At 43.6% G+C, this 15,092-nt stretch overlaps 1 protein-coding gene across 1 annotated transcript; it reads left to right on the forward strand.

Moving 5' to 3' along the window:
- Window positions 1-698: 698 nt before the first annotated feature.
- On the forward strand, window positions 699-13,508 carry mmp14b (matrix metallopeptidase 14b (membrane-inserted)). The gene is made up of 10 exons (XM_056392131.1): window positions 699-1,346; window positions 8,324-8,472; window positions 8,589-8,711; window positions 8,892-9,199; window positions 9,673-9,834; window positions 10,113-10,270; window positions 10,354-10,492; window positions 10,639-10,789; window positions 11,831-11,946; window positions 12,050-13,508. Exons 1-10 carry the CDS (start codon window positions 1,248-1,250, stop codon window positions 12,544-12,546), a joined length of 1,902 nt encoding a protein of 633 aa, XP_056248106.1. The 5' UTR covers window positions 699-1,247; the 3' UTR covers window positions 12,547-13,508.
- Window positions 13,509-15,092: the final 1,584 nt, after the last annotated feature.

A 15,092-nucleotide genomic window follows, 5' to 3' on the forward strand; every position in this document is an offset into this window, starting at 1 on the left:
TTACAGGAAATGTTTGTGAGTTTTAAAAGACTTTTAAAATTTTACTCTGTGTGTGTAAACCTGTGTCCTGCGTGCACGTGTGCACATAGAGCCGTTAGGCATCTTGCCCACAAGCAGATGTCTATGTGATGTGAATTACCATGAACAAATGACACGAAGTGATTAGACATGTGCACGTGGCGGTCTACAGCTGCGATCTGAAACCAAACCAACACTATAAACAGAACAAAGTTTCTACTCTTAAAGAGAGCAGGAAGCAGCAAAGACAGAGCCAGTCTAAGGCATGGATGAAGTTTGTATGCCTCCTGTGATTTGTGACTATTTAAATGTATGCACAATGTGTGCATTAGAGGGCGCAATTCCCCTTTTTTCCTTAACCCTAACTGTACTGATAAATCCTAAAAAATTACCACATCTTAAAAATATTCCTATAGAAACTTCAAATGTGAGTCCAAAATCGTTTTAGCTACATAATCTGTCGAGGAGTTTGTCTTTGAGCGCAGTGTTTGCTCTCTCTTCTCTGTAAATACTAACATCTTCATGCATTTTAGGGAGCATTAAGGCATTTAATCATCGCCTAAGGACAAGGGGTAACCGTGCCAAGTCTAATGCCAAGGTCACCAAGTTGATTCCAGCCCTCCATGTCAGAGGGGCGGGCTGATTTAGGAGGGGGAGGTTTACAACCCTCTACTTTCCAGCTAAAGGTCTCCGGGGAGTATCAAACTACCACGTCTGCAGCGGGGAGAGAGAAGGGAAGAGGAGAGGGGATCAAAATAAGCCGACTGGAGGATAGGACAGAGAGAGGACAGCGAGGAGTTAAGACTGCTTCATGAAAACAAAGTCGGCTGCAACATCTGGAGCAAAGCGCGAGCCGAATTTGGACATTAAGTACGCACAGCCTGCAGCTCCAGAGCCCCCCTCTCTGACTTCCTGCTTCCAGCAACGTCCGATAACTTAAAATTAAAATTCACCAAAGCGCGAGAAGAATGCACAGACCGGACAAATACCTATCGTGGTTTAAGTAACAAGTAATAAGCTGCAGAGACTCACTGCTGCACATCTGCGGGAAAACTTTTTGCGCTTTGCGCCAAGTCGGTCTCGGTTGCGCCAAGGACTTTCGTTTATGGGATAAGTTTTCACAGATAATGTTTTGACAAATAGCGAGGGGAAGACTGCGAGAAGTGTAACGAGGAGATCTGCCCGTTTTTTTTTTTTTTTTTTTTTACTGTTTTTTGGAGAGTCAAGTGATGGCACTGGAGCTGAAATCGCTTGTCCTACTGCTGCTGCTGGCGGTGGTGTGGGAGCTGAGCGCACAGGGAGAGACAGAGCGACAAGTCAATCCAGAGGTGAGGGATAAATCCAGAATACTGGGTTAAAGACAGACAAAATAAACCAATATTTTATGAACACAGGACAGCTAAATAAATCTATAGGAATAAAGATAAAGGCAGATAAATAAATGCAGAACAGAGGAGTAAAAGCCAGATAAATAAACCCTGAATAAAGGAATAAAGATAAATAAATCCAGACTTGAGGAATAAAGTAAGATAAATAAATCCAGACTTGAGGAATAAAGCAAAATAAAGGACAATGTAAGAAAGCTGTAGGATAAGAGTTAAGGAGTTATAGAATAGTTAATTTATCAGTAACTGAGATATATTCTTTGTATCCATATGAATGATCTTTCCTGTTACTAATTTGAATAAAAGATTCTCTAATTCGACAGAAGATTTAGTATTTCATGATCCTGCCCATAATGATGTACTTATGTTTTGTTTTATCTTGAACGAAACCAGTACACCATAAGTTAAAACTGTGCATCCGGGACGGAGAATCATTTTCTACATTTGTCTGGTGTTGGCACAGGAACATGGGAAGGGATTTGACCCTGGGTTAGAGGAAGCAGCCCATAATGATGATAGCGCTCATGAAAACACTGAGAAATGCTGAGCGGGCAAAAGCAGAAGGGGAGCAAGAGAAAACGCAAATGAGGAGAAATGCATGAGCTTGTATTGTGGTCGGGGCAGAGACAGAGACAGAGGCAATTTTTGTGGGACTGGAGGTGGAGGGGGGTTGAGAGTTGTGGGTACAGATATATTCAGAGGGATGGGGAGATGTAATTGTTGACATCTGTCCTGAGTTATGGCTCAGCGGACTCGGGCGAGGTGGGTTTTACAATCTGAGAGGTTCTGCAGCATCTCAGCCACGGGCAGCTGTGGAAAAACACTCGCCACAGTTTGAACTCTAGTTCTGTACATTAAAGACTTTCGATAACCCACTAAGATGAAGCACCAGGACTAAGTAGTGTTAAATATAAAAGAGGATTTAGCTTAGATTTCTTCTTTTTTTATTTTTTGCTCTGATCTGCTCTTTTCTGTACTTTCATGTTTTCCTTTTTTCTTTTTGGTTACATTCTGATCTTTTCTATCTGCAGCATCAGCAATCCTCCATCCCCACAGTCACTACAGGGTCAGGAAGTTCTGCATTAATGTCGCAGGAAGTGACTTTGTTATGATACCCCTACAAACCTGTTTCCTTCAGCATCATTAGTAAACACCCTGTGTGTGTGTGTGTGTGTGTGTGTGTGTGTGAGTCGAGAGACCTAAATGATTTCGTGAGATCACACAGTGGCGCCAAACGTCTCTAATCATCACTATGGAATTATATTTCCAGCTGTGCCAATGGAAGAAAGCTGAGCTAACTCCGCTGACCTACATTAGACCGTCAAATTAAAAGCCCAATCTGTAAAATGTAAACAGAAGAGTCGTCTCACCGACATAAGTCAAAACACAGGACATTTAAATGTTATTACACAAACTAACACAACCTGACAGTTATATATGTCAATCAATATGTTCTGGTGCTGTTAAAGGTCTGTTTACATCAGTAATTAGTAACACCAGAGCACAACAGGCCAAAGAGTAATTAAGAAATACTTTTTAAATTTTTATCTATAAATTAAAACGTTAAAATACATTCTGTATGTTAGAGCCACTTCATTACAGTAAATCCAGCTAGTGGCTGTTAGCTAAACCAGTAGCTTCTAGGTAAGCAGATTTCAAGGAATGTCTTTAATCAACAATTTTAAGTGTTAATAATCAATAATCATTTAATCCTTAGAGAATAACGTAACACAAAGTGCACGTTTTTCAACAATAAACAGTATTTTTAATCTCCTGCTGTGACCCATAGTTGTGGCAAAGTCCAACTAAAAAGTAGATTTTTGAGCAAGAAACCACATAAACATAATTCATGTTATAATAACAAACGTCATGGCGTCACTTGAATTCGCAATGCCCTGACTCCTCTTTGTTCCAAGTCCAGTACAAGTTCAAAATATTTAATGGAGCAAGCTACGCAGCTTCTAGGCTTCACTGGAGAACATAAATGAGACTGAACATGTTGTGCAGATGTAGCACTTTAAACAAAGTCTGACCCATTTTTTATATCAACAAAAGGACCAGTGCGAGAAGCCTAAGAATAAAGAAGGTTGTTCCAGAGCGTAACAGTTAAAAACTGTGAATTGAATGTAGAAACTGAACCGTGGAGATGAGTTACGAGTTATTTGAGACGTTGTAAATAGGTTGAGTCATATATATATATATATATACATAAAACATTTTATATCATCAGCAGCATCAGCATGTGTAATGTCTTCAAAAGAGAAACTGGAAGTGTTGAGAGAAACTGGAAGTGTTGCCTGGTGAATGAGTTTCAGTTGAAGTGGAAGCTTGGCCTGAAGAACTGTGGAGAGTTTATATTAAGTTAATATTTATTCAGTGATTCACCTCCTCTGTTTTATGATCATCTTAAAAAACCACGGCTTCCTTTGTCTTTATTTTCTTCATTCAGATTGCGGATGTCCGTGATCTCATATTGTTGCCTCCACAAACCCACAAAGTCACCAGTGTCGGTGCAGCTCAGCTGCTGAGTAGGATGTTTGTGCTTCAATTAACACCGAGTCTAATTAAGTGAGTGGTTGCATGTTGGTCAGTGTGTCTGTGTCGGTGAGATAAACAGTCGGTCACTTCCTGTGGTCTGCGGCGGAGAGAGGAAGTGGGCAGTTGGTTTACCTTGGTGTGTCAGCGGCCACCTGCCTGTTACACGCACACACATCTTCTCCCGTGTGGCCACAGATCTTCTCTTGTGCACGCACACGGGAGTGGCTACAAGCTGAGGCACTGACTACAAAGCAAGATAAAAGGACATGACATGAGATGATGAAGGCGAGACAGGGAGAACAGTGAGGAGGCTGTTGATGCTTAGAAAGGACGGCATTGTGGCCACAGGAATGATGCAATCTGGGAAAAGAACAGTCGGAAACTGAAGGAATTACCAGCTGAATGGGACAGGGTGTGAATCATAGCCGTCATGCACACTTCCTGTGTGAATGTATGTCTCTTCTTCTGCTCCTGACAGGAAGAAGAAAAACTGAATTGGCTTAACTGGTAACTTTACAAGTCCCATCTTGTTGTCTGACTAGTCAATTAGAGGAAGGGGGGAAGGGGCAGAAAGGAAGGATGGAAGGAGGGGTGCGTACTTTGCAGACAAAGCCACATCCTGATGGTCATCAGTGGGTGGCCTGAGGGCACCTTCCCCCAGGGAAGATAGGAGGTGTTACAGGAAATGAGGTAATATACAAAGTCATTACCTAATTTCCGACATAAAGAAAGCGAGGAGCAAAATTTTAGAGAAATGTCTTCTTTTCTTTTTTTTCCAAGAGACAAAATCGTGTCATTGAGATTTGCTCGGGATTGACTTATTAGTCGAATGATACTGGCAGAGACGCATGTTTTTCCACTCTTGTTTCACCAGGTCTTATTGTTGTTGGCCAGAGAGGGGTTGTTTTAATAGACAGCAGCTGGGGATTACACACAGACACTCACACACACACACACACACACAGACACACTCACACACACGCTCTAGATGTGTGCTGAGGAGCCGGGGGGGGGGGTTTAGAGATGTCCTAAATGTCTTCCTAAAGGAACAGCACAAGCTTCAGGCAAACGTTCCTACAGCGAGAAAGAGTTAAAAAGGTTTGGTTTTAATGCGTTGCACTTAATGTACATACGCACACAAACTCCCTCACACAACCACACAACCACACAACCACACAACCACACAGAAATCACACGCTAACAGCCAATAACTGCTGCTACAAATGAACTGGGAGCTATAATTTCATACGTTTATGAATCATCTGACATAATAGTGCAGCTCTCTGGACAGAGTGAGTGGATGTGTAATGAGGAGCTGTGTGTGTGTGTGTGTGTGTGTGTGTGTGTGTGTGTGTGGGTGTGTGTGTGTTGTATACCCAGCATGCATCAGTTGGACTCCCATCGCTGTTGACCAGAGTTTCTTTCCATTGGCCCTCACCGAACGGAACAACTGACTCTCTTTCTTTTCTGAAACGCAATCCCTCCTTCTCCTTTTCTCATCCTATGTAAAATGAGCGCTCTGCCCACTGACATCCATAGCAACCGCTGTTTGATTCTCCGTAGATCTTCCATTAAACAATAAACTCACACCGCCGCGTACGAGCGAGCTGCGCCCTTGACCTCAAAATCCTGGGTTGGACTTACTGAAAGTCCCTTTGCTCTGTGCTTCTTTCTGTCCGACTGTTCGTAATCAAGAAATCAAGACTGACTTCGACACTAAAAACGCTTCCATACAGCAGTTTAAAGTGTCTTACATCCAAACCGTAGACTCTGTACCCCAGCACTAACGCAGTGTACCATTAGTGTAGCTCAACTAATTCAGAGAAATGAATTGAATGAAAACAACATTTCTCTCATATCAGCTGTAAGTGAAAAAACAAAAAGTGCAGAAAAATAGCGAGGATAAGCAGTTGAACTAGTTAGCTCTAAGTAAGGGGTAAAAAAAGAAATGTAGTGGTTAAACAGTGGAGATGGTTAGAAAAGCTGAATAAGTATGAATCACGTGAGTTCATCTGTGTGTGTGTGTGTGTGTGTGTGTGTGTGTGTGTGTGTGTGGGGGGGGGGGGGGTCTGGGAACCACTGGTCTACATCAAAAGCTTGAAGTCATCTCCTATGCAACTGTAAATAGTGACCATTTCCTCTTCCTGCTGCTGCTGCCGCTTTAGTTACTCAGCCCATTAGTGTGGTCAAAAATAGTCGAGTGTGACGGTGAATAAGACTTTGTCAAGTCACCTGAGGGACTTGTGAAAGAGGCACGAGGGGCCTTATAGTTAAAACAAGTGTTCGGTGTCATTCAACAGCAGCCTTTTGACTGAGCTCAGGGCAGAGGGAGGATTCTGTACGAAAGAAAACAAAGTGAATGTGTCAAATCAGGCCTTAAAAACCCCTTTTCTTATATTCACAGTGAAATACATCCAGGTCTGAGACGCTAAAGTTTAACTTCAGGAGAGGGAAACCGACGTTAATAATTATTAGAAGACCCACAAACTGCAGGAGCCTCATTATGACTCTTAATTACAACCTTTAGATGTAACTAGCCTCCATCTTTCCCTCCTCGCCGCTCCTCTCTTTCCCGCCTGTGTGGATGTGCTGTAACAGTGGCAAACAGTGAGTCTTTATGTGTCTACTGAGAGCTGCATGGGTGAGTCAGAACCAGAAAGGGCTCATTCAGGGGTGAAGTCTAAACACTGAGACCTCCATGTCTCCAGAAGACAGAGAGGGAGAGATTAGACCTTCAAGAGCTTCCCGAGCTGCCATTCACTGCTGCCCAAGCTCGAGTGCAAGGCTGATTAACCATCGGGGCTTTTTCACGCAAGTATCGTCAGGCGTAAACCGACAGACCTGAGCACGTATTTAGATAATCTGTGTTTGCTTCAGTGGAAAAGAGACGTGTTTTTACCTTTGTTGTATTTAGTGACTATTAGCAACAGATATACAGGAATAATCTAGTGGCTCTGGGTGTGGTTGTTCATAAGTATTTACCCTCAAGTCCCTGGGTTTTCCATAAGAGAGGGATGAAGGAGAAGAGAGAAGGGGAGGAGTGACGAGGCGAAGACAGAGACATGGACGTGGGGGAAGAGTTTGTCTTTGAGGTTTGGATGCGACTCGGAAGAAATTCCCAGTTAAATTACTGACTGACGCTGCTGCTTGACTGGAGACATTGGCTGAGGTTGCCCAAGGCCTGAGTCTCACCCTGGGACACTCCCTACCTTCCTCTCTTCTCTCTCAATCGCCTTCTCAGCACATACACCCTCTACCACTGTGGCTTTTCCAAACTACACAAAATGTAGAATCATTATAATAATAGATCACATCAAGTTCTACCGTGCAAGGGAAAAAAAAAAACTCACTCTCCAAAAAAGTGACTGTTAAAAAACTTTAATCGGTCGAGGTTATACTGTATCCAAACAATAAAACACATCCTAAAAGTGCATTACACGCTCACAAAGTGACTGTGCGCAGCAGAATATCAAAGTGGTCTCGGTTTTCACTGCACTCACAATAGCCTCAGTGTTATTTTTCAGCTCTAGTTCGAGAGGGAAAGAGTTGAGGAGAAGCTGTGTGGGAGAGGTGCGGCACGAAGCCGCTGGCACCGCTCCAGATGTCAAACCAGCACCGCAGCGAAATGGGTTTCCAGGGGAAAGTAAGGTCAATCATAGCGGAGACTGAGGGATCCGGATCGCCGAAGAACTCGGTGACCATCGTAATATGTGCTCGAAAATGGTTTAAACAAACGCTTTCATCATGTACAAACTCAGTGACTTTAGTTTTAACCATCACAATCTGCAACAAGTGGCCACAGGATAACGTCAATGTTGAAACTGAAGTTAATCTTTAACTCTGTGAGGGGGATTTCCTCCTCCAGTTTCTGGGTTTTTTTTTTTTTATTGAAACCTAAACTGGCTTTGTTTGAAGTTTTTCTAGGGGCTTAAACTTGGCAGTGTTCTTTCATGTTGACCTGAGCTTCAATTAACTACGGTGCTCGCTGGAGAGCCGAATGTTGATGGTTGAATAGCTTTTGTGTTTAGTCATTAAATGGAGACGTGCCAGGTGCTTGAAACTGATGTTGCTCTCGCTGGCTACAAGGCAGCAAAACACAGAGAGACATTATTTAAGAGCTTATTTTCGCTGTCAGTGAGAAATGTGTTTTTTGCTGCGAGCGCACAAAAAACATCCTGAACTTGTTGTCACTGCATCTGATAGTCAACATCATACCAGACAGTTGGTTTACCCTGAATCACCAACAAACATCAGGTGACTTAGGAAGCGTTTTTGTGTCTGTCTCTAATTTAAACTTGTTTTCTTTCTACATACTGGAGTTTCCTTTTGTCTCATTTTGCAATGCTTCTCCTTTTTTTTTTTTGCTTTGCTTTGCTCTGCAGTCATGGCTGCAGCAGTATGGTTACCTGCCCCCGGGGGACCTGAGGACCCACGCCCTCCGCTCCCCTCACTCCGTCTCCTCAGCCGTCGCTGCCATGCAGAGGTTCTACGGCCTCACCGTCACCGGCACCTTCGATGACAAGACCGTCGAGTGAGCATCGTCAAACAGCTGCGCTCTGCACGGAGCTTGGCTCAAACTAACAAAGCTACTTTTTTTATTTTTTATTTGACCTTGTTGTGAGCGGAGTTATGTCTTGTGTCTGGCAGGGCCATGAGGCGGCCGCGCTGCGGAGTGCCAGACAAGTTTGGTGCTGAGCTGAAGAGCAACCTGAGGAGGAAGCGATACGCCATCCAGGGCCTGAAGTGGAACAAGAATGAAGTCACTTTCTCGTGAGTCAACAGCAATGCATCTGCAGAGTTATGAGGGAATAGGACCTGAAGCTATTCTTACACTATGATTAGTGTGATGCAATGTCAGAAAACCCAAACTATATTGAGCAACTGAAAAGGTTTTCCTATGAAATGAAAATGACTCTTTTCCTTACCCCCCCCCCCGTAAACACTCTCCAGTATACAGAACTACACCCCAAAGGTGGGTGAGTACGAGACCCATGAGGCCATCAGGAGGGCCTTCAAGGTGTGGGAGAGCATCACCCCTCTCCATTTCCGGGAAATCCCCTACAGTTACATACGGGACAAGGTAGAGGAGTTTGCCGACATCATGATCTTCTTTGCTGAGGGTTTCCACGGCGACAGCAGCCCGTTCGACGGAGAGGGAGGCTTCCTGGCACACGCCTACTTCCCCGGCAATGGCATCGGTGGAGACACCCACTTTGACGCCGCTGAGCCGTGGACGATTGGAAACCGGGATCTGTCAGGTAAGGCCGCGTTGAAACTGATAAACACAACGCAGGAGAAGCTCAAACGGTGGGAGTGACTTTGCATGTTGGGAGTCAGGTTCTGTTTGTTTTGCTGTCCCAAGCGAAACGCAGGCGGCGTCACGTCCAGTCTTGTTCAAGTACATTTGAGGGAGTGAGTCTCCCCCGGGTGATGTTGATACTGCAGAAATGGAGAAGTGTTTATTTCTGGATTGCTGAAAACACACAGCTTTGCAGTGTCAGCTGTTTGAGTCAAAAACACATTTTCACATGACCTGCAGCTGCACATTTTATTAGGTAAGGTAGATTTAATTTAGGTAATTGCGTGCTTTTGAGTCACTTTAAAATGAGGAAACTCCTGCTGTGTAAATCATAAGGATAAAAACCCTTTCTATTTCATGTCTCCTGCTTTACGCTCATTTTCCAGAGAAAAAAGGTCATTATATCATGTTTTGTGGTTGATATTGTTTCAGGAAATGATGTATTCCTGGTTGCGGTGCATGAACTGGGCCACGCTCTGGGTCTGGAGCACTCCAATGACCCTTCAGCCATCATGGCTCCTTTCTACCAGTGGATGGACACCGAAAACTTCGTACTACCTGACGACGACCGCCGAGGCATTCAGCAACTTTATGGTACGTTATCAACAAAGAGATTGTCCAAATCGCTGTCAGAAAAGGTTGCTGTTCATCTGTTTTGTTTTCTGGTTGTATTGAGCTTGAGGGGCTTTGGTGACACAACACGAAAAATCTTATTATAAAACATGAGAAAACTTTCCAATCATTTAAAAAACTGATTATTGTCCAAAACGTAAACTGTGCCACTTTTGCTCCAAAGCCCTGCGATACTGTGATACTTCAGTAAGTTCATGTTAAGAAAACTAAACAACTTCCTTACGTCCTTGTTCACATAGGGTCTGGATCAGGCCCTCAGCCGCCTCCTGTAACACCCCGTTCGCCTTACAACCCGGAGCCCACATATTCGCCGGACAAGCCGCGCTTTGGCCCCAACATCTGCGACGGACACTTCGACACCATAGCCATCCTTAGAGGAGAAATGTTTGTGTTCAAGGTAAACCCGCCTCACACGGCCGAAGCTTTGATGTAACAGTTCGGCTGTTGGACGGTTTTAAATTCTGTCTCTTTCCCTTCCAGGATAAGTGGTTCTGGCGAGTGCGTAACAACCACGTGCTGGATGGATACCCCATGCCGATTGGTCACTTCTGGAGGGGATTACCCACTCATATTAATACTGCTTTTGAAAGGGAGGATGGGAAATTTGTTTTCTTTAAAGGTGAGTCTGGCCTTAGTATACTGACCCATCAAAGTTAGTCATTGTCAAACAGGCGAAGTCTTGCAGATACCTCATCTGGTTCTGTTTCTGCGTCCGTTTGTTCCCACTCCGCCTCATTCTGTCTGTCTGTCCGTCCGTCTCTCCAGGGGACAGGTACTGGGTGTTCAGCGAATCTATTCTGGATTCTGGTTACCCCAAGAGTCTGAAGGACATGGGCGCTGGACTTCCCAGAGATCGAATAGACTCTGCTCTCTACTACACACCAACTGGACAAACATTCTTCTTCAGAGCAAACAAGTTAGTCATCTTCATTGCGCATGTGTGTGTGTGTGTGTGTGTGTGTGTACGTCGTGAAGAAACTGTTCTGATGTTTATAAAGCAGTGATTCCAAGGAAAATCCATTTGCGTCACCCTCACCGAAAGATACTGTATGTTTAAATGTTGACCTTATAAGGTTCAAACACACCGACTCACTCACCTACCCCGAGTTACAAAACCTGCTTCTCATTTAAACATGAAAACAAACCTTGAGGAAACTTTATAGCTTGCTGCGCCTCCCTATATTTAAGCCGTAGTCATTGTTATAAAAAAAGGTGCAGCAGTCAGTGATTATCATAGTGCAAACAGCCACCTATATAAACAAAGTCCATGAAGGCACCTCGACTTTTCAGACCTATTGGAGGAGTTTAAGTGTTGCCTCTGGGGAAAGTCAGCAGGAACACACACGGCGACTCCGAGCAGTGTTTTAAGTTTTGGGGGTCAAGAGCCGGTCAGGTTTCAAGTCAGTCACGACATATCTCAAGTCAAGTCACAATTCCTTAGGACGAATCCAAATCAAGTCTCAAGTTACATGTTTTAGGTCAAGTCAAAGTCAACTTTTACGTCTGTCAAAAGAAGACTCAAGGCAACAACAAGTCCAGTTCGAGTCAAGTTTAAAGTCATTCAAGACAAGCCTGAGTCAAGTCCAGTAATTAGTCTTTTAGGGAGAGTGTTAAGTTAATCGAGACAAGTCCAAGTTTCCAAGTCAGGTTTCAAGTCTGTCTTTAAGGTCAGTCTTTGAAGGTAAGTCCAAGTCATGTCTCGAACTTGTCAGGTCTCACGTCATTTGAGACAAGTCAAATTCAAGCTTCAAGTAAAGTCTTTGAGGGACGTACAGAGTAAAGTCTTAAGTATCTCAGAACCACCCTAAAGTCCTTTAAGTCAAGTCTCGAGTCTTTATAATCTAAGTGCATGTCCAGTCTTTCGGGGATCTGAATGTGACCATAAACTCACTGTAGCTGTTGCTCTCTTTACCTTTCCCCTCTCTCTCTCTCTCTCTTTTTTTATTTTTTATTTTAGGTATTACCGTTTCAACGAAGATTCACGATCTGTTGACGATGGCTATCCGAAATCTGTCAGTGTGTGGCAGGGAGTGCCTGACAACATCAGGGCAGCCTTCATGAGCAAAGATCAAGGTATGTTTTCACTTCTTAGTGTGAGCCGATACGTGTATAAGTTGCTTTATTTCTTCTTCTTTCACTTCCGGTTTATTTCTCATGTTTCTCTTCCACTCGTCAGCGTACACCTACTTCTACAAAGCCAACAAGTACTGGAAGTTCAACAACCAGATGATGCGCGTGGAGCCTGGATACCCCAAATCAGCCCTTCGCGACTGGATGGGCTGCCCCAACGAAGACCCCAAGACCGATGGAGGAAGAGGCGGAGGCGGACACGACAAGGACAAGGAGAGGGAGAAAGACAAGGAGCGGGAGGATAAGGACAGAGCTAGAGATAGAGAGAGGGACAGAGAGAGGGAGAGAGAGAGAGAGAGGGAGAGGGAGAGGGAAAGGGAGAGAGAGACGGAGACGGACAAGGATAAGGATACGGAGGTGATCATTATTGAAGTGGATGAGGAAGGAGGGGCAAGCGGTGGAGCCGGGGCAGCGGCGGTGGTGGTGCCGCTGTTCCTCTTAGTGTGTGTGATTGCAACGCTGGCAGCCTTGGTGTTTTTCCGTCGGTACGGTACCCCACGCCGACTCCTCTACTGCCAACGATCTTTACTGGACAAGGTGTAGACGGAGGAGGAGGAGGAGGAGGAGGAGGGAAGGGAGGGGGGAGGGGAGTGAAAGCCAGGGAGAGAAAAAGAGAAAAAAGAAAAAAAATTGGAAGGAAATGTTAAACACAGATAACAGAGCAGGAGAGAAAGAGGTGAAACAGGAGAAAGAGCAGAAGGAAAAAGCGCCAGACTTGCATTTTAAAATATTTTTACCACTGCCAGATTCCTTTTGCTCTATCTCTCAACCACTCCATCCTTCCATGTTTTACTTATTTTTTTTCTCTCCCTTCTCTCTCTGCCTCTCTCCTCGTGGTAACTGACGCCAGCTCATTGCTGTTTGGTTTAGCCTTTTTCAATGTCTTATTTTTAGTTTTTGTCAGTGGTCAGTGTTTGTGTCCCTTGTGAATTTCCGCTTCAAACCTGCATCATCAAGACGCCCATTCTAGCATGTTCCTTCGCGTAAGCAAAACAGTGTGTTTGATTTGTTTCGTTCTTCCCCCTCGTAAACTTGCACGCAATCCCATAAACACACACATTTTGAAGCCACAGTGGTACAGTCATTGTGTTTCTTAATCTTCCAGTAAAGCAACATGTCAGAGCCAGTATGGACCATAAAAGGGAAACAAAACATTATTCCTTATGAAGCATGAGATGCGCTCGTATCAGAGTCAAGCAATAAATCCAACTGTGTCTTTTCCTTTTTTATATCAATGTCTAGTGCTGATTATTATTATAAATGATGTTGTCATTATTATTATGACTATTACTATTATTGTTGTTGTCCTCTGTGTAAAGAATGTGTTTTGTACATTGTCATTAAAAAGTCCTGCTGGACAGTGACATACAGTTTTGAAAGTGGCCTTAATTTTATATATGTGGGGACAGTGAATGGGGAAGGGGGTTATGTATTCTTGAAACTTGATTGTTTTTTTTTACCTTGAATCCATCTCAAATGAAAATAAATTGACGATCTGAAAATGACTCCTTTTTGTCATTGTACTTGTTTACAGTTTTCAAATCATGGTGCTACATTACTAGTCAGGGGTTATAAGTAGTTTAACGACAATGATAATGATACTAGTGATGATGATAATAATGATAATGATCTAGTTTTTCTCAATGAGATTGTGTGTGTGTGTGTCCTTACTCACTTATACTTTTAAGCTTTTCTTACAAAATAAAGTAATTTCAAAAGGCTTTCTGTGCTTTGATTTTCACTTTGTAAACCATTTCCTTAATCCTTCTCTCTTTCTGCCATTTTTCTCTTAAAGGTCCCATATTGTAGAAAAGTGAGATTCCCATGTCTGTTGATTATAAAGGAGGTTGAGGTGTAAAATAAATACTGTATCATTAGCAGCATCATTACGCTCAATCTGAGAAATACGGAAAAATGAAAAACCGCACTCGTATTCCATGTATTAAAAAAACTGCCTTCAAACGAGCTGCCGGGACGAGTGTAATTTTGTGATGTCACAGTTATACAGTCACTGCCCTCGGCCATCCCCCCTAGCACGCCAGCTGCGTATATATCATTGCACAACCTTCCCAAGGATAGTAATGTTTGGCTCATTTCAGCGCTGAGTGAACATCGTAATTTGCATTTACTGGTGAGTTTAACAAGTTACAGTAGCAGGCTACAAGGTTGAGGTTGGCCTGGCCGTGCGTCACTCAGACAACAGACAGCCAATCAGAGGAGAGGCTCAGGGACCGACACAAAACGCCCTGTTCTTGCTTGAGCTTCAGAGAGAAGTGGGAGAGAGGAGTTGTAAAACTACAGTATATTGAGATGGTTTTTGGTTCTTAAAACCACAAATATGTCTCATTACAGATATCAAAACTTCAAACAAAACTACAGCAAAGTGTAAAATATGGGACCTTTAACTGCTGGTGTCATTTGCTTCCTTTAATGCAGTAATATTTAAACTTAGGACTAACTGCTCTCGAATCATCAGCTCTCACCTAGACTCTTCTCCTTTACCACTCATATTGATCACATCACTCCTCCATCTGGTCTTCCCCAGTCTTCCTGGACCTCCAGCTTTCTTGCTCCCCGACCGCACCACTCTGTGTTACTGGGGCTCGGAAACTGGCAGGCCAGAAACTGGGTCGGAAAACACGGACTGGATCCAAAGCTTAAGTAGAAACAGGGATGAAGACGATTGTGTAAAACCATTGCTGCACAGCAGGAAAACATATCTCAGCTATACGGCTAAGGAGAGAAAGTGTGTGTGTGTGTGTGTGTGTGTGTGTGTGTGTGTGTTCTTGTGTGTCCATACTTATGAGGACCAGAGAGCAGGACGATGAGGGAAAATCATGCAAAGCGAGGACACCTTTTCTTCGAGGGGGAAAGTTTGGGATTTAGGATTTAGATAAACAGTGGAGGGATTTTAGATATCATCATGGGGTCAGTGGCTGAATGTGGTCAATGCAGGTCCTCACAAGTATGGTAATACAAACATGCTCTCATGCATGTTTTGCACAGCTATAAATGCTTTTATTTGTGCATTATGCACCGTGTATGTGTTCACTCCCATCCACCGTGAGCCAATAAAAGCTAGAACAGAA

The sequence above is a fragment of the Seriola aureovittata genome, chromosome 12, assembly GCF_021018895.1.
Source record: "Seriola aureovittata isolate HTS-2021-v1 ecotype China chromosome 12, ASM2101889v1, whole genome shotgun sequence".
Classification (NCBI taxonomy): Eukaryota; Metazoa; Chordata; class Actinopteri; order Carangiformes; family Carangidae; genus Seriola; species Seriola aureovittata.